A 19538-nucleotide genomic window follows, 5' to 3' on the forward strand; every position below is an offset into this window, starting at 1 on the left:
GGCGTTTGTTATCTCAGTTCTGCCTGCATTGTGATTGGATTTCGATAGCAAGGAGAATAGGAGCTGGCAGACTAATCAACAAACATGGCGCATCTCATACAACACTGGCAAGGGTCACGTGCAATGTTACAGTAGTAGCCAATAAAGCTAATTTTACTGTGAGAAGATATTCTGTAAGCCGATAAGCTTGCTAGCACTAGTGCTAGCTTGGCTTCTCCTATTTGTAAGGTGAAGTCTTTCACGTTGTAGCACCCCCCAAGATTTTCCCAAGGTGATGCTGCTGCACAGGCTCTACTTATTTTTCCTTTGCAGAGAAAGGGCTCATCTGTAGGTTTTTGATGGACATCTTGAGACCGCAGGAAGAGGCAGAGTTAGGTGCCTTTCAGCTTGTTGTGTGGACTTTTCTAAAGATTGGAGCAATAGTCGAACATGGTGACATCGCTACAAAGAAGTCCAACAAGTCAAGAAACACGAGCAGTCAGACATCATCATCAGATGGGCTGTACATAAACCCCCAGATTAGAACACAATTAGAACACAAAGGTGAACAGTAAAATGATTACTCACACTGAGCATTGTATTTTCAGACCACTGTTTGGTCTGGGTCCTAGTTCCTCGTTTAAGTTTGACCTACTGTGGTGGTGTGCACAGTTTTGTAGTAGAATGAGGGATTATTAGTAGCACTTCAGGTGCCATCACAACCCGTCCCATCGTCTGAATGCTGGTGTTTTTTGCCCAATCAGACTTTGTTGTAGTGGTGTCCCTGTGTTTCCAGATGTCAGCAATAAACTTGGTGAGTGCAATGGTATTATAACTAATGCAATGATTGGTTTAACTACAAAAATAAGGCCCAAGTTACAATAAACCAAAAGTATCATTTTATAATGTCATCAGGCTTATATTTAATATTTGCTCCTTGGTTTTGTGTCATGGCACCCAACATTTTCCAGTTCACTTTCACTTCATTGTCCCTCAGGGAATGTGGGGATTTGGCACTAATGCTTGCTGTAACACTAACAGCCAGTTAATTGTTATGCACGTGACTTGTGTTTTGGAATCACATAGTTAAAAAATGCTGACTCACTTCTGGTTATCAGAATTACAAACTGTGATGCTTGATGAAACAGCTCACAAGCTGTTGTCATATTATACGTTGCATAGCAACAATCATGATGCAACGTGCCTCATGCCACTGAGCTTGTAGCTGATCTTTGAGTTAGAAGATCTCAGTTTCATTCCAAAAACCCAGATGTGACCTTCAGAGAGCCATGATGTGGGTAGTATGTTGGCTTTTCTGTCAGCTGTTTGTGTTTCTAGTTGACTGCCTTTTGAATTTCAGCGACTAGTGCTTAATGATGAGAGGAGAGAACAAAGGTGAGAGTCTTAAACATTCCCTTTCTCTTTCATCTCCACTCCTAGGTCAGGCCTGTTTGCAAACAGGACCATGTGAACTGGCCTTCTTTGATATTCAAATAGAGTGCTACAGGTGCTCTCTCTCTGTCTGTGTCTCTCGGCCTGAGCGTCTCCCATGATTATTCTTTCTTGCTCTTTTTCCCTCTTCTTTTCCCTTACTGCATCCCAGCAGGGCTATTTAGCAACAGACAGGACTGCAGAAAACAAAGTTAATCACAGCATAGCAGCAGACAGACATGCATATCTCTAGCTTTATGCTATTTTACAACAATGCAGCTACATCAATCTCATTCACACAACATTTTTTGCCATTTTTTTTATAACTGTAGCTTGCTAGCTTGCTAGCCAGCTATGCAGGACAATGACATCCTGTTCTTATTCTATCCCTGCCAACAAAGTCTCTCATTGGTCAACATCAGACCTTAAATTGCTGAAAAATATCTGAGATGTGGGCAATTCAGAGGTCTGGAACTAGGTTAGATTTAACCTAGTGAAATGTAGTAGGTGATTTTTAGAAAAAAACAAGCAAAACATTGAATAGAACCAAATATAGGCAGAAAGAGAAAAGTGAGCGAAATGGAAGGATGGAAGCTGGATTTGGTCGTGGGGGAGGGTAAAATAACTGTTCATAACACTGGCTTGTAGGATTTGTACAGTATAAAGTGTTACATAATGTTGAGCAGACATGCTCTCCATCTCTGTCATGCTTTCAGATATGCAAACACACAACCAATCTATGTCTGGTTTGCTGTTTCAGACTGTTGTTACATTTTAATTCAATTTAATCAGACAATATTTCTCTATATTGTCTGTGAAAAGCTTTATTTAAACAAGTTGAAGAGGAGAACTAGTGTGATGAGTTTCACCATGAGGCCATAATTCATTGCATAGTTCATTTGTCAGTTGGAGTATATTTAGCTCTCCGTTCATTTGTTTCTGGAGGAGACAATTTGACTCTTCCTTTCTTTCTTTCTCTCTTTCATCTTTCTTCCTCTCCCACACACTCCACACACACTCGTCCTTCCCCTGCAGTAGGCAGTTACTGTAGAGAGAGTGCTGCGATGGAAGGAGAGGGAAGCCAGAAAAATAAAGAGGACCACAAAATAAAAACAGAACGGAGGGGGGAATGTTGAACTACAATATCAAAACCGATGATGGTATGATAGTATACACATTTTCATGTACAATATGCCTTCTTAAAAGGTACTGCCACCTGGAAAATGTGAAACCAGGATCAACAAATGGAATGCAAAAGTAGTCAACCCGTATGGTATTTAGCAACTGACTTAAAAAAAAAACTTGCTCATATTCCACACATTTTTCATTCGGAAGCACAGCCTGCATCATATCTATGATGAACATCTCTTCATGGATTAGATTATAAAAACATTTTAATAAAAGAAAATGGATAGTAAACACCCGGAAATCATGTGATAAGTTACAGTTCTTCAGCTGTCTATGTGTAGAATCATGTTCTTCTGTTGCATTTTATGTTGTGTTGGACAGCATTCCATTTTGTTTTGCTGTGTTACACACCGATGTCTCGTGATTTCCTCAGCAGTGGTGTGCTGCATTGCCATGTGTTTGTGTTCTGTGATGCATTGCTTTGCAGTGTGTTAGTCTATTGAGCAAGAGCGCATTATTGACATTATTTTAGCTTGACTATCTTATTGATCAGTATTCCCAAGAGATCCTGTAAATGTCGACTGACACATAATAAAAGATTGAGAGGTGTTACATAGTTTCTCCACCAGGGGTTTCCACTGAAGAATGCCCCGCTTACTACATATTTTGCCACTTTGGGGCTGCAGCTGAACAAACTAAACACAATTTTAAAAAGCTTATTTGGTGAACATATCAGTAAACAGTTTCCTATTTCCACATCCAGCAGTTATGAAGAAATATTATCATTTATTTTGGAGTTGTGCTTTGAAGAAACATGTCTGCGTTTAGCTGCTAAATGCTCCACTATCCACTAACCAGCTAGCTGCTACCTTTGTCTGTCTGGTGCTTAGCCGGTGGTATGCATTATGTTTATCAGAGCCTTTTCTCTTAAAACAGCTGCCTGCTGCTGCTGGGAACGAGGCTGATGAGAGCAGAGTTTAAAACAAAACCACTACGCTGAAGGAAAAGAAGTTCCTTTTGAGCTGTGTAAAGCACAACTTTCACAATACACATAGCCATTTGATCCATTGCTAATATAACAGAGTCTACTGCCTTGCTAGCAGCGCTATGAGGCTGTCCTTAGGCACTGCAGTGCTTCGAGCTAAAAGCTAATGTCAGCACGCAAACATGCTCTCAATAACAGTCAGTATGCTAGTTCACACAGCGGTTTTGCATGTGTTTGGTCTAAATTTTGAACCATGAATACATATGCAAAAATGTATGGCAATCCATGCCATAGTTGTTGCTCTATTTCAGTTTGTTTAGTGTTGTGTTATGACATATAGATAATGATGCAGTGTGTATTGTTACACTGGGTTGTGCGGGGTTATGTTGCATTATCTTGAATTGAATTGTATGCACAGCATGATTTGTTGTGTGATCCACTGCACGGTGACGTGTACTGCTGTGCTGTATTGTAATACTGTGATACAGCATGTAACGTTGCGTGGTTTTGGTTGGTTGTTTTTGCGTGGTTTAGAGGGCAGTGTTATTTGCAGTGTGTTGTGTTGTGTAATACTGTGTGTGAGTGTGTCAGTTGCAGCAGAAGCAGTCGTTCTTACCACAGAGCCTCCAGCCACTCCACTCTGCTACTATGGACTGCATTCCCTTTATCTATTCTCTTTATTATTATCTCCTTCCTTTGTATTCCTTTCCTTCCTTTGTCAGACAGCTTTTCTTTGTTTCACTCCTCTCTCTCTCTGTCTCTCTCTCTCTCTCTCTCCACCCCCAGGATGTGGCTGTGGGTTGATTAGAAAATGCGTGGCACAGAACAGGCAATCCATCACCCTGCCAAAGCCTGCGACTTCTGCGCATGCGATTGCTGACACACGAACACATACACACCCTCCACCTTGCTCTCCTCTTCCTCGTTTTCCCTCTTCATCATCCACACAGATACGTTCAAGCTTTGGTCTGTGTGTTTTTTTTCCAGGAGGCCAGCGGCATCTCACATTTGCCCCGCCTTTCCTTTCTATCCTTCACCTCCCCTTGCCCTTCAAACCCACTCTTACTCCTCCTCCTCTGACTCCCACATCCCACTCCTTCTCCTCCTTCTCATCTACATCCACTCATCCACCCATGTCAGTCATGCCTCCTCTGCTTTTATTGATGGTCTCATGGTAATTCTGCTCAGTTAGATCATTTACAGTGCAGAGACTGACAAAGGAAGGGGTGGGCGAAATATATGAAATATATTGTGAAATATTTATTTACCTCTCACATGATCAGACAGGAGGTTAATCATTTCTGCAATTTTAATCTTTATATTGACATCAATTGAAGAACCTTGAGCACTGGACTAAGACCAGACATTTGCAGGGCTGCTTGTTTAATACCTGTAATGATTGTTTTGTGTAGAATTCAATTTTTTTCCCATTTCAATTCCCCCTCCCAATAGGAGTTGGATCAACCAATAAGCTTGATGCTCTTGCATGCAGAGATATTTTACGTGTATCTTCGGAGAACCATGATTAAAGCCTTACAAAAAATCATCTGAATCAATACATACACTACCACAGTTTATAATCTGGATATAGAGTTGTGATTTTTAATGAGTTGCTGTTCATTTTCATCGCTGTATTTTTCCATTTTAAAGATTTTTCTATAAATAGAAATACAAGAGTCTTGTGGATAATTTAACAATACTATAGGCAGTGTTGGACAGCAACGCGTAACTCAGTAACGCGTTACTGTAATAATATTATTTTTCTCAGTAACAAGAGGTGTAATGGTTTAATATTTCCAAAACAGTAATATTATTACAGTTACTAATCCAAGTAATGCTGCATTACTGGACGCACCATCCTTGATGTGAATGCGCCGCAGGTCAACAGTACCTTATGTTGTTCAAGTCAGCTGTCAGAAAGCTAAAGGAAGAATGGAGAAGGAGGGAGAGAGGTGTTCTTTCCACAGCTGGATCACCATGACTGTTTCAAAGTCTAAGATACAAAGCACATTGTCATCTGTTGTAAACTTTGTGCGACCAGCAAAAAAGCAGCACAGCAATGTGAAACTCCAGCCGCTACTGGCAGCGATGCATGCACTGTAAGGAGAGAGTGGCATTAATAAATGCAAGTGCAGAAAAACAGTAGTTCAAAAGTTGGGATTTACTTGGTTTATTTTTTTATTTCAGCCAGTGGCGTAGAAACTATATATGATTTTGTAAAAAAAAAAAAAAAAAAACATACTCCTTGCTGCTGTTATGAATATGATATTAGTTAAAAGTTGGGAGTAATCACCCAGTAATAAGTAAACTAATATTATTACTTTTTTAAGGAGTAATAAGTAACTAGTAACTTATTACAATTTCTGAGTAACGTAATCCAACACTGGGGTTATGGTTGTCAGTTTTAATTATTTAAACTTTGTTTGCTATCAGTTCAGTTGGCTATGCCCTAAGAATTACAACACCCAGGAGCCTTAGTCAACATTGCTTTTGAGAAAAGGCTCGTCAGGTGCATGAAAACTCACAAAACTTTGCACAAAATTTCACCGCAATGTATCATGTCCAAACCTAAAAAAAAGCCTTTAGGAGCAATGTCCTAAACCCACCTGGAAGTTGGCAGTAATGGTTGTTTTTGTTGATTTACTATAACAAACTCCTCCTACAGAATTAATCTGATCAACTTAAAATGTTCGCTGTGCCTATCTAAAGGTACTGACTATTAAAAAGTTGTGTTGTCAGTGAGATTTTGTCAAAGGGCGTGTCCGTAGAGTGGCGTCAAAATTTGGTGATTCACCATTAAATGGGAAGTTGTTATAACTTCAGTGTACATGCTTAAATCTGCACCCAACTTTACACGTTTGAGGACATTCCTGCTCTAAAGACATCCATAGTCCCATACCCACTGACATCAGGATGTGACCATTTAACGAAGCAGTCCCTGCGCCACATTTGACCTAGATGCAAGAAACTTTTTGTGGAACACGTGTCATCCCAGGACACAGAAAAATGCGTCTTGAAGCCATACCCTAAACCAAACAGAAAGTCGGCCATTTTGAATTTAAGGGTCAACATCAAATTTTTGCTGTGCAATCTAAAGGCACTGACGATGAAAAGTGGCAAATTTTCCCCGAAGGGTGTCCCCTTTACGTTACGCTGAAAATGAATGATTCACCATGAAACAGGACGTTGTAACTAGTGTTGTAGTACTCGAAACTGGTCTTGGTCTCAAGACCGGTCTTAAGACCACTTTTTGATGGTCTTATTCTCATCTCGGAATCGACCGCATTTGTACTCGGTCTTGTCTCGATCCCGGACATTGAGGACTCTGGATTTTATTTCAAGACCAGTCAAGACCTTAACTTTGGGAATATCAATAAATTGCTTGTGCATTGTCTGATTTATTTGTTAACATCCTTACTTTGTTTGGATGTAAAACGTATTGCTTCAAATGCAACCAATAACCCTAATTACAATGTGTTGTTACCGTTAACGACTGTGAAAAAGTGTTGCTTAAAGAGATGCTTAAGTTGATTTCAGCTCTTAGTGTTTGTATGTGGGTGTTTTAATGGGAATGTGGATCTTACAGATCAGTTTGAGAAGTACCTATGATCTTGTTCCACATCTTATTGTGTGTCATGTAATGTGGGGAACTGGTCTTGGTCTTGGTCTCGATAAACACATCTGTATAAAATTTTTCATGTTTGATAAGAGTCCCACCATGAACACATCTACAAGCCACCCACTGGCAACAGGAAGTGACTACTTCTACGCTGTGATAGACTACTAGCCGGTTGGCCACATCCACTTCAAAACTATCTTAGACAAGCTCTATGACACTGATGATGTTCTCTTTTGAAGCTTGCAAGTTTTCATTTCACAGCGTGTCCATGGCGTGGCAGCAAAGTTCCATGCTTCACCATGAAACAGGAAATTGTCATCTTCACCGTACATGTTCAAATCAAACTTGCTTGATAATGGTTCCACCCTGAACACATCCACATGGCAATATTCAGTTATAGTCATAGACAATCACTGACAACAGGAAGTAAGCTCTGTGTGACAATATCACACTATTTAAAAGAAATTTTGACTTACCTTACCTCATTTATACCTTTTTTCTAGCCTCATTTTTTCAGGGAGATGCATTAATCTGATCCCCCGCATCAGTATCGGATGCCGATACTGACCAATCCCTGGTCTCATGTCACCGTACACAGAATTACCTCAATAAGCTTGATGCAGTGCATACAGATTTTAAATTTGGGAAAAAGAGGACACCTGTACCCGATCGGGAATTAGCATTGGGAGAGAAAAAAGCTTTCCAATACAGACGAGTCATAGTGTAGCAACGGCCGAGAGCAGTCACCCTACTTGGATTAGAACACGGGCCTACAGGGTACTAAACATGTAACTTTGACCACAACACCAAAGAGCCAGGCTCATTGGTATGGCAGTCCAAGAGCATTCTCAACCGTAATGACGGTACTCCATCACAGTTGGTAAAATATATTTTAGCATTTAGAGTTTAAGATACATTTCCCCACCATCAACAAGGCATTCCTTTTTTTATTTGTTTTCTATTGTCTATTTCTTCCTCTGTTTCTTATTCTGTTCCCTATCATCTCATTTGCTTCTGTCCATCCAGCCTCCCCTGAGTCCCCTCTGCTCCCACCTCTGCATTGCTCCCACCACTCAATATCCTGTGGCAACTGGGAGCCTGGGAAATGTAATGGCCACTGCCTGCCTGAATCTGCCTTCTGCCCATCTGTCATCTGATTATGAGGAGGCATTCTTTTCATCAGACCTTGTCAGTCATGTCTAAAAATGGCCGTGCAGTTCACTCGTTGGTAGTGTAGTCCGCAGGGGTTAGTTTTGTGTGGATAATGATGTAAAAGAACTGCTGACACATGAAAATCAAACAGGAAGGAAGAGGAAAGCGCCAAACTTGGGATAGTATTTTCAGTATTATTACATTCACATTTCCAGTATGATTATCTAATCTGCTCAAAGGGAGAACAAAGCATGTAGGACTTTGTCATGCTTTTGCTGCACTGTTCGCTTTCCATGGTGTAGGTGGTCTCGCCCACTTTTGATTAATAATAGGCTTGAGCATTTAGAACTGTGCGTAGAACCTGTGTGCAGAGACAGGGACTGAGCTTTGTTTGACTTGTGTAAATCCAATGTCAAAATATCCACAGTGACTCATACTGATTGTGGTAGAAACGATCCCACTCTTTTTAGCATAACATTCATATTTTCTCTACTCTCTCGCCAGTTAATTAAATGCTTGTCATTGACATTTTGTTGGTGTTGTATGGATTTCTGTTATCAGAAAATTGAATGTTGAGTCCAATGTGTTTTAATGCCATGTCCTTAGTTTAATTTGACAAGACTGCAATCAAAAGCTTTGAAATTCCATCGTAATAAAGCTCTTGTACAAAGGAAAGTCAGTAATAGTGAACCTGCTTCCCCTCTCTGTTTGGAGCTTTGTTAAGAATCTCAGACACAACAGACAATTGTCAGTTGATGGTTATCTGGGTGTTAACTGTAAGAGCCTGTAAAGGGGACTTGCTCTTTTGTTTCCATCACTCCTTTATCACCCACCAGTAGTTAGAAAGTGTAATTCATCACTATGAATAACATGGCGGGGCCCAACACATGCATCATAAAGTATTAACAGGGTTCATAGATGTAGGTATAAATTTATCTGCCTTTGTTGAAAAATCTGGATCACTTGTGCCGATCTAATCTTATTAGAGTGGGCCAGCTGTTCAGTAAAGGCCCTGGATCAGCAAACAAAAAACACTTCAGTTGCATACAGAGCATGACAATCGTCACAAACGTCATGAAACGTAATTATATCGTGATAATTATTGTTATTGTTTGATTGTCCAGCCCTTTCTCAGCCCTTTTACTTTGTGCAAAATTTTTCCAACACGAGAACAATGATAACAAGTCACCCAGATGAATGTGTAGCTTGGTGCTTTTTTATCTCCCGACAACTAAGCTGAGTGTGTCCTTCATGTCCAACCAGTGCCCACACAGGTGTGAGCTATAACCAAGGGACTTTCTCCACAGCTGGGTCCCTGGCGCTATGTTAATGAGACTGACTTCACTGTGTCTGTTTTTCGGCAGCCCCTCGGTATTAAAGTCCTAGTTCACTGTTCTGTAAATTACGCTTGTTCCAGCAACAGTTGATCCTCACCTTGTGACTTGTGTTGGTTCCTCTGGTACAGGTGCTAGAATGAACTGAGCCCTTTGCTCATATCTTCAAGATGTTCACTGACAGTTTTGTTATAGCACAAAACATCATCATGGTGAGGTGCAAAACATTAGTCTGAGGCCCTCCAAGACTTTCTTTATACACCTTTGAAAGGCTGCCAGAACATTTGGCAGACCAAATACCCAATCGTATAAACCCTGGGGTGTATTGAAAGATGTTTCTGGACTCTGCATTCCAAAACACTGGTGGTATATGCGCCTGTGATCTAGGAAAATCAGGTGGAACCACTCAGACTGTCCAGTAAGTCTTATTTCCAGGGTAGTGGGTGTCAGTCTGTTACTGTCTTGAGCTCCCTACAATCCACACATGGCCTGAGAGTTCCATCCTTTTCCGGACACAGACTATTGGTGATTAGTAGGAAGATGTGGATCTCTTGATCTGACTTTGTTTCCAAAAGGTTTAGGTGTGCTAACTCAACAGGAGGGTGCCGCTTCTCTCTCTGATGCAGGGACCTGTATGTTTACTTTAGGCTGTTCCTCATGCCTTTCATGCTTTACTTGATTTGTGCATAAACCAACACTGTTTTCTTGGCTCTCAGCTTTACCAGAACTTTAACGATTCAGCACCACAGGTCGTCTTTCTGGCCATGACCTGACTGTGCATTTCACCTCACAAATTTCATCAGTTTAAATCGGTTAAATTTACTTTGTGTGCCTACTAGTCATTTTGACCCCAAAATATGTGAAAATAGGGCCCAGGTTTAAAAATACCGAAATTATCCTATCTTGAGGATTTTAAATCTGATACACAATAATCAGAATGCCTATACTCTTGAGCACATCATATTAATTGATTGACAGATCTCTCAAGGTATCTTTCTCAAATGACAAAGATGCCATTCATTTGTGGTCCAAATCCAGATCGGATCTTTTTAATTGCGACCTGAGTCTGGACCATAGACTGTATATAAGAAATGGACGTAGTCATCGTGACGTCACCCGTTGGTTTGTGGACTGCCGTTGTGAAGCCTCAAGTTTGGCCGATAGGCCGTCGCCATGTCGAGTTTTTGCAACCAGGAAGTGCCCGGAAGTGACGATACGGCAGAGCTAACTGCCGCGTGCGGAGCTAGCTAGCTTGCTTAGCTAGGTGGAACTTTAATTCACATTAACTGTCATTTTAACAGGGCTGATAATTTTGTCTAGCGAACAACAGTCTTAAAACTAAATGTACTCACCAGAGAAAGAACAGCCGACTCCTAATAAACTTTTTCAATGGTGCTGGTTAAATTTACACAGTGCAGAGGGTACGAGTCACTCTAGCCTGACTGACAGGTCGCTATGGTAACGACTTGTCAATCATAGATAATACCGCCCTGAAAAATACTCTGCTTTATGGTCTATTTTAAAATAAATGGGACCATAATTTACTAAATGAACATCATTTTGTGTTGAAGAAGACTTGAAACTAGCGACTGAGACCATAAACTCATCAGGAAAGTGTTTACTGGGGTAATTATTCAGCTGAGAATAGTGTTTGTGGGGATGTCTCTGATTTACAGGGGACACATTTCTGATGTGACCACATACCAAATCTTGTTGTACTTAAGTAGCATCCAGTTTTTTATTGCGTGTTATTTTGATTGTCTAACTCTCTTTTTCTGAACCTGATATTCCCCTCCCCAGCAGCGAGCCCCAGTTGTGGCCGGTGGGCATGGTTTTGGAGGGCAGCTCAGAGGCACTGTGTCCCCCCCCATCTCTGGAGCTGCGCCCATCCTGCAACAAGAGCCAGCCCTCGCCTCCTCTGGGCTCAAGCTCACAACCCCACGACGGAGTCTTCCCTGAGGACAAGGAGCCCGTCAAGTACGGCGAGCTCATCGTCTTAGGGTGAGATACTAACCATCTCTGCTGATGTACATTGTCTTTATATGTCTGCAAGTGGTGAGTATGAGTTTGTGATGTTCATGCATGTCTTCACTGGTCTACTCGGTTCCTTGTATCTGAGCCGTGACCGAGGACCAGGCTCAAGCTGGATCCAAATTAAATTCAGTCTGATCTGGTATAGTAGGGTCCCGTTGTATTGCTGTGGGTCTCGGGTCTGTGTGTGTCCTTAGGTTCCTTTTGGAGTGAGTCTCTTTTTTTGGAAAATGTATTTTCCAAAGGTTCAATTTAGATCAGGTCCAAAGACCTCTAGTCTAGTGTGAGTGTGTAGATGCAAAAGAGCTGCACTCTCATTGAACTGCTGTAAACAGAGGTCCTGATGCATCCACTTGGTTCCCCAGACCCAACTCACAATCCAAGTTGAGCTGGGTCTGAGTTATATTCAATCTGATAGCGTTGGGTAAAATCATAATCAGGTGGTCTTTTTTTTAAATTAATGTAAATTTTTTAGATGAGAATCACTCCCGTTAAAGCCAAACAAAGAAACCAAACACTCAGCAGGCAAGGTTAAGCAATACAATTATTGTACAGTACAATAACAGAAGTACCTGTTACATTACAATACACTCATATAGCTGGCGCTTTTCCAAAGCAACTTACAATTGCTACAATTGGAGCAACTAGGGGTTAAGTGTCTTGCTCAGGGACACATTGGTGGATGTGTCGCACTGGGAATCGAACCCTGGTCTCCCTCACCAAAGGCATCTTATCCACTGCTCCATTGCTACCCCCATATTCCATTTATTAATTACTGATGGCCCAAGGTCAACATGTGTGTTTTGTGTCTGTCTTTACCGTAGACATGGATCCACCTAGTTCTTAGTATCCGAGACATGACGTGGGAGTCGAGTCAAGCCAAGCGTCATACTGTACACGCACAGTGTAGGTAGTGAGGTTTAGCTGTTACCATACTGGGGTAGTGCATTATTTTGAATTTGAACTGAAATTACTTTTTGTTTCTCACTGATAGACTCAGCCAACTACCTGAGAAAGAATTCCCATAGTGCCCTACTCCATGCAAATGCCTATTGTGTCTTGCTCGTTAACTGGCTGGACATGTAGACTAGAAAGAGAAGCATCCTCACATGCAAGAGTGCAGAAGTACATTCAAGTTTCTGTTTTATGCTAAAAAATACTGGCAGATTATGAGAGTAAGAGAGGGTTCATGTTCCATGGTGTCAGTAGCAATGAACATTATACTCCCGAAAAATTTTAAATCTGGAGAGATAAACACACCCTTTATAGGAATACTTTGACATTTTGGGAGATACACATTCACTTTCTTGCAGAGAGTTAGATAAGAGGATAGAAAACATCCACATCTGCCAATTAAATATAAGACACAGCCGGCATTGGGTTATTTTATATCAGCTTAAAGACAGAGGGATAGCTAATCTGGCTCTATTTGAAGTTAACAATATCCTCCTAGCGCTCACTTATTAACAAGTTACATCTCATTTATTTAATCTTTTCAAAAAAGAAAGTAACTTGGAGTAAAAGCCGTTGTGGTTTTACAGATGCTGTTTCTTGGCCAGGATCAGTAACTTTCTGTCTGGCTGCCTGGGAACCTCATGGTGATGACAAGACTCCAGTCAATGCACCCAACCACAATATGGTGACCTACTGCAATAACAATAAGAGTTTAACCCTCTGTCAAACAGCAACAGCAACCTTTTTCACACTTTTTGTACAGATTAAAGAAACAAGGTTAATTAGCGACCTTTGGATTTTGTACACTTTGTTACCTGTGGACAGAGCGAGGATAGCTGTTTCCTCCTGTTTCCAGTCTTTATGCTAAGCTAAGTTAACCATCTATCTTCTCATCTATCTCTTGGCATTAAAAAATTATTTCCCAAAATGTCAAAATGTTCCTTTAAAGGTGTCGTGATTTCTTAGTTGTGACATCTTCAATATTAATGTGAAACTTTTTGTTTAATTTCTGTTTAAATGGAGTTTAAGAGGTGTTTGTTTATTTTTTGAACTTTCAACAACACTGCTTCCAGTATTATGCTAAGCTTGGCTAAACACATCCGAACTTTAGCATCCTAACTGAGCTATTCTTTTAAGTAATCTAGAAACCTATGTAGTCTAAAAATGCTGGTAACTAGCCAAGTCAGATGGGATCCGATTGGTTACCAGGCACAGCAAACCAAAAGCTTACCTATTGATCCACGCACTGATGGATGATTAGGATGGCTTGGTTTTCTGTCAATGTGATTACGGAGGGGGGCGGGTTATCTGCCACCAACATTTTACAACATCTATCCAATCATGGCTTCCCTGTGGCCAGCAGAACATGACTTGAGAGAGCGTTGGTCATTACAAATGCAACATAATATGGAAAAATCATGGCTGGTAATAATATTAAATCTGAAATTCACTTCTTTTCATATAGAGCAGGTCTAGATCATACTCTTTGTATCCAAAATAAAAAAATAAATCCAAGGCTTCAAGACTTCCTCAAAATTGTATATGACTAGTTTACAATATTCTTTATAAGTACTGATCTGTGTTCAGGAAATGAGCACTTGTTGACCTGACTGACAGGTTAAATATGGACAATGGGTTAAATACAGCAAAAAAGCCTTTGATACAGTAAATCACTCACTTTTATGGAATGAATTGGAGGCTATTGAATGTAATAACCCAGTGGTTAGTTGGCTTAAAACTTACCTAAGTAATCGTATTTGGGGTGTAGATGTAAGTGGTACCAGATCCAGGACTGGTCACACATGGCATTCCACAGGGATCAATCTTTGGACCCTTACTCTTCTAAATTTATGTAAATTATATGAAATCTGTAGTTGACTGTGATCTTTTTCTGTATGTTGACAATTCTACCTTGTCAGCAATTTAATGTGTCTTTAGCATAGAAAACATTTGTCAAGAAATGTCCCAAATAAAGTGCACTGCACTAAATAGCTCAAACCAGCTTTCTTAATGTCACCTGCAATGGAGTAAAACGCAATACTTAGCCAAACCTATTTAGGAGCGTGGTACTCTGTGGTTCAAACAAAGCAGAATGCCCATTTAAAACAATCTTGCAGCAAGTCATGTATATAAATGCCTAAACGGCCAGGTACCAGACTATTTACAGGTGTTTGAGCGTACTGGAAACCAGCACAGATATGATAATAGGCATGGTCACATTTCTGTCAGAACTGAAAGATCCAGTGCTTTTGGATCTAAATCGTTTCATTGTGTAGAGGTTCAGATTTTGATTTGATCACAAGATGATGGGAGAGTCACAATCTATTACAGCTTTTATTTAATGAAATGGAATGAGGACAGATAGTGAATGAGTTTGGTACTTTAATATTTACAATTGGTGTAATGAGTAGTATTGTATCTACAGTGATTGAATCTATATGTCACAACTTTCACGTAAGGAAGTAACATAGCATTGGCACAGCAGTCTGTGTTGTTGACATGATATGAAGCTGGCCAGGACTACTGTGGAAATAAGTTAATTAACTTTATTTACTTTAACTTTAAGTGTTTTTATTCTATGTCATGTCTCAAGTTCATGCATAACACTTTTTTCAGTCGACTTGATTCAGTTGTACTGAACTTTTACTTAATTCGTGTCCTTCATCATTGCCAAACAATAAATACTTATCATCAACATGAGTCATAATTTTTCACCATCACTGACAGGTGTAGTGTTGAATAACAGCACCAACATATCTATCAAAGGCAAAGTGAACAAATGCATATATTATCAATTTAACCCAGTCATTATTATGATTAATTATATTTTATTCTTATGCTTCACAGGCACAATGGGTCACTGGCCAATGGGGACAAGGGCCGCAGAAGAAGCCGCCTGGCCCTCTATAAGAGACCTAAAGCCAATGGGGTCAAACCTGATGTTATCCACAATGTCTCAACCCCTCTGGTGTCAAAGGTGAGAAGCTCTGATCCTTTCAGTTTAGATTGTCATTCTTACTAAAGGGCTGTCAAGTGTTTTCCCTGACCCAGGTAGAAGGAACTAGATTCTATATTCCAGGATACAATAAACAATTATTATAAAATACATCTGTAATGGGAGTGACCATTTCTTCTGTAACACTAACACATTCATTTAAAATCTCTGAAGGAAAAGTAACAGTAGCTGTAATCTTAACAAATTTTCTTCCTATTCGAGTGCTGCTCTGTCTGAAAATGTGTTGACATGTTCTGTAATTGTAGATGCTGTTATAAAAATTGTCTCTCTAATGAATTATAAACATCGTGAACGTCATTTTTTGTTTGAAAATGGGTAAATTTAAAGATATTTTTTTGTGATTATATCTTTTTTCAAATGTATGAAGTATGAACATGGTTTTAGTTGATATTAAATTATGACCAAAAAAAATATGAATGATGTTCCCATCAGCCTTAACTGTTCTGTGTGTTTAGTTGCAATGTTGCCATGCCAACACAGTAAACTAAGATGATGAATATACTAACATTACCTGCTAAAGGTCAGCATTGTCATTGTGAGCATGTTAGCGTGCTGACAGCATTTGGGTTAAAACACTGCTGTGTCAAACTACAACTTCACAGAGCTGCTAGCATTGATATACAGTAGACTCATAGAAGTATTGTATTTTTCTGCAGTACAGGCTAAGGTGAACATTATGCTGGGTCACATAATGATGGTCCTCTATTTACTAAATTGTACTGTATGTTGCATTGTAAATATAATGTTTTGTAAATTTGCTTTGAATTATCCTGAAACTGTTACGTTAACATTAAATGATCTCTTTCCATCAGAACAATATGTCAGCTGATAAACTTATAGCAGTCATTTTAAATAAGAGCCGGGGTTGATCCTTAGGAACAGGAAATGTCCTTTGGATTGTCCTTGGGGCTAGACCTTCAGCTCTCCTTGTCATGTGACCTGAATAATGTCTTTTCCATTGGCAGGCACTCAGCAACAAAAGCCAGCACAGCATCTCCTACACACTGTCACGGAGCCACTCAGTCATTGTGGAGTACACCCATGACACCAACACAGACATGTTTCAGGTCAGTGTGTGCACACAATATGCACACAATATGCACATGTGCCATGCTAACTCAACATTTGCATGACCTACCGTAGAAAAAGGACAGTGGAACTCAAAAGAGGCTTGTTGACTGTAAAAATGTAAAAATGTCATTAAAAAGTACTACAAATAGACGAAAGAACCACACATTCAAACCAGGCTTCTCTTCTTCTTCTTCTTCTTCTTCTTCTTCTTCTTCTTCTTCTTCTTCTTCTTCTTCTTCTTCTTTAACAGTATTACCAAATATTACCATAGTAAAATAGTAGTATTGTGTTATTATTTTGTTCTGGATGCATCAAGTCACTTTCACCCACATCACAAGCCTTTAAAAACAGCCTGAATTAAAAGTAGCTATATACAACCATGCCACAGTAGCCAACCTAATTTCATTAAGAAATCAATGTCTTAACCTTAATGTAGTAATACTGGCATTGTATGCATCAATAATCTGCGCTGTGCTTCCACTTGCTCATTCTCACTATGAAGCAGGTTTGAGGATGACAATCTCTTATGAAGCTCATTCCCAAACCTGTTCGAATTCATTTCATTATATAATTAATTGTCATTAAGTTGCTTAAGACTTTAAAGCAATAGTTGGACATTTTGTGAAATACAATAATTTTCTTTCTTGTTCAGAGTTAGATGAGAAGAAAGTCTGTAAAGTATATATTAATCTAAAGCCAGCATTAAATTAGCTTAGCATAGCATAAAGACTTGAAGGTGGTGACAGCTAGCTGGACTCTCGAGAAAGGTAACAACATACCTACAGCACCTCTAAAACTCACTGATGTTAGATCTCATATGATTAATCTGGGCTAAAACCAGGACAGTGGTTCTAGGTGAGGATTGAGGGGTCAAACAAACACAGGATAGGACAGTCTTGTGTGAAACCAGAAGTCAACGTTCACTTATTTTAACTTACATACTTAAAGGAGCCATGTGTAGATTACAGTGGCCTCTAGTGGTGAGGTTTCAGATTGCAACCACTTTTCCAAGCATCTGGTGCTAGTGCTCGAACTAATGAGCAAGCACTTGGCATCAGTCAAAACAGAGACTGACACACCGGAGTGGACATCCTGCGAAATGCTAGAAACTCAGGTAAAGTCTCAATGCAACGTTACAGTAAAATTTCATATCAGCGCGCAGTTGAACTATTCCATGCACCAAGTGTAACAGTTAGATCGCAGTAAGTAATGTTACTGTACTGGATGGGTCTTCCTCTGTGGTGTTGTCCTGTACCATTATGTTGCATTATTGTAAATTATGTGGTTTACGTAAGTTACAGCGGCTGAGACTGGTGGAGAAGCTGGGTACCTGAATATCAGTAAAACCACAAGAAATCTAAATTGAATGTTACAAAGCAAACTACATCAGATCCATGGTAATTTAGCTGACCGCCCCTGCTCTGCATTAGGCTAGTAAAACAAATCGTTCCACAGTGTTAGCTTACCTGTTCAATAGGAAGAAAACCGGAGGTCTTTCCAAGACTCAAACACCTTTGTCACCTAATGTCTATCTGATTCTCGTTTTGGCCTGATGGACTCCAGCACATAAAACTTTATTGTTGGTTTTTATGCTTACATGGAGTTTGTTTTGGAGTCTGTGTTGTGCTGGGAACTGGATTTCTTTTACTGTTAGCGTACTCCATTTCATTAGCTAATAAACATCACCTAACAAAGATCACCTGACTTCATCCTTTCCTGCATGTCTAAAACATGCTAGTTTTGCATCATAAGGTTCCACAAAAAGCAGCATGAAAAAACCGTTACTGGCATCTAACCTACTACTCTCTTTACTTATTTGGCTTCAAACGGGGCTTAACTTTCACACAGTTTCTCTTGACTGTCCCTGAGTATTACATTAGTCCAACAAAGCCCCAGCCTGCTAGCCTATAACATTAGTTATCACTTTGTTGGCCCAAGCATAGCCCCTCTCCGCCCTGCTATCTTCAGGATCCAAGAGTTCTCCAGCACGCCTCTGTCCAAGTGACTTTGATGCATGGGTGGGTGCAGGAAAAACTACTTTATGAACTGCGAATCTTCACAGATTTTACAAACTCCACTTTAATATCAATCATCAAAATAGCATGTACTGAGGAATGGATTGCTTCAATGGACTGCATTTACTACATCAACACTGAATTGACATCTACATAAAATGTGCCAAATTTTCCCTTTAAACAAAGATACACCTACTAATATTTTGTTCACTTTCATTCTTGAAACACTGTCTCAAACGTTTATAATTTGTTTTAAACAAAACTGCTGAATGAAGTTTTTTTATTTGTAATACCAAACCCTTTTGAAAGGCATCCATTTTGTTTGTAGATAACATAGCTCACATTACTTCAAGCTAAAGTTAGCTGATCTTTGTGAGCAGGTACAGAAACTAAAATCACAAACCTTTTTCCATTTTTGTTTGTGTGTTTATACTTAACACACTGATTGATATCCATCTTCTCATCTCACCCTTAGACAATAATAATACAATAAGTGTATTTCCAAAAATGTTGAACTATTCCTTTAAGGAGTCTTTCAGATTTCAATATTTAGTCAAACAGTAACTGAGCGTGTCAGCCCTGTAGAGTCGAAGAACGCACATACCCACATCTCTCAGTGAGTGCAGAGGGAATCTGTTAGCAGATTTGTGCCGCGTCATGAGAGAGCAGTGAGGGCAGCAGAGAGAAACAGAGGGAGGGAATGAAGAGGAAGCCCAGGAAAGAAACAGCCAGAAGGAGTGAAGACAATAGACCGGGGAGATAAAGTATACAAGAGAAGATTAGTCAGACCTGTCTGCTCTCAGCAGCTCAAAGTTTCTTCCAA

General features: G+C 39.9%; 1 protein-coding gene across 9 annotated transcripts in view; it reads left to right on the forward strand.

The window, feature by feature from the left end:
- The window catches only part of peli3 (pellino E3 ubiquitin protein ligase family member 3), a 33894-nt gene that overhangs the window by 4864 nt on the left and 9492 nt on the right, over positions 1–19538 (forward strand). For 2 of the 9 annotated variants that reach the window (XM_046065906.1, XM_046065912.1), the window contains exons 2-4: positions 11429–11629; positions 15461–15590; positions 16595–16696. In XM_046065906.1, the coding sequence (XP_045921862.1) occupies positions 11457–11629; positions 15461–15590; positions 16595–16696 (405 nt within the window). In that variant the 5' untranslated portion in view covers positions 11429–11456. Of the gene's footprint in view, positions 1–1182; positions 1375–10830; positions 10893–11428; positions 11630–15460; positions 15591–16594; positions 16697–19538 lie in introns of those variants that run through there. The other 7 variants (XM_046065905.1, XM_046065904.1, XM_046065907.1 and 4 more) reach the window with 7 other exon arrangements.

Source organism: Micropterus dolomieu, linkage group LG12 (genome assembly GCF_021292245.1).
Source record: "Micropterus dolomieu isolate WLL.071019.BEF.003 ecotype Adirondacks linkage group LG12, ASM2129224v1, whole genome shotgun sequence".
NCBI classification, from domain to species: domain Eukaryota; kingdom Metazoa; phylum Chordata; class Actinopteri; order Centrarchiformes; family Centrarchidae; genus Micropterus; species Micropterus dolomieu.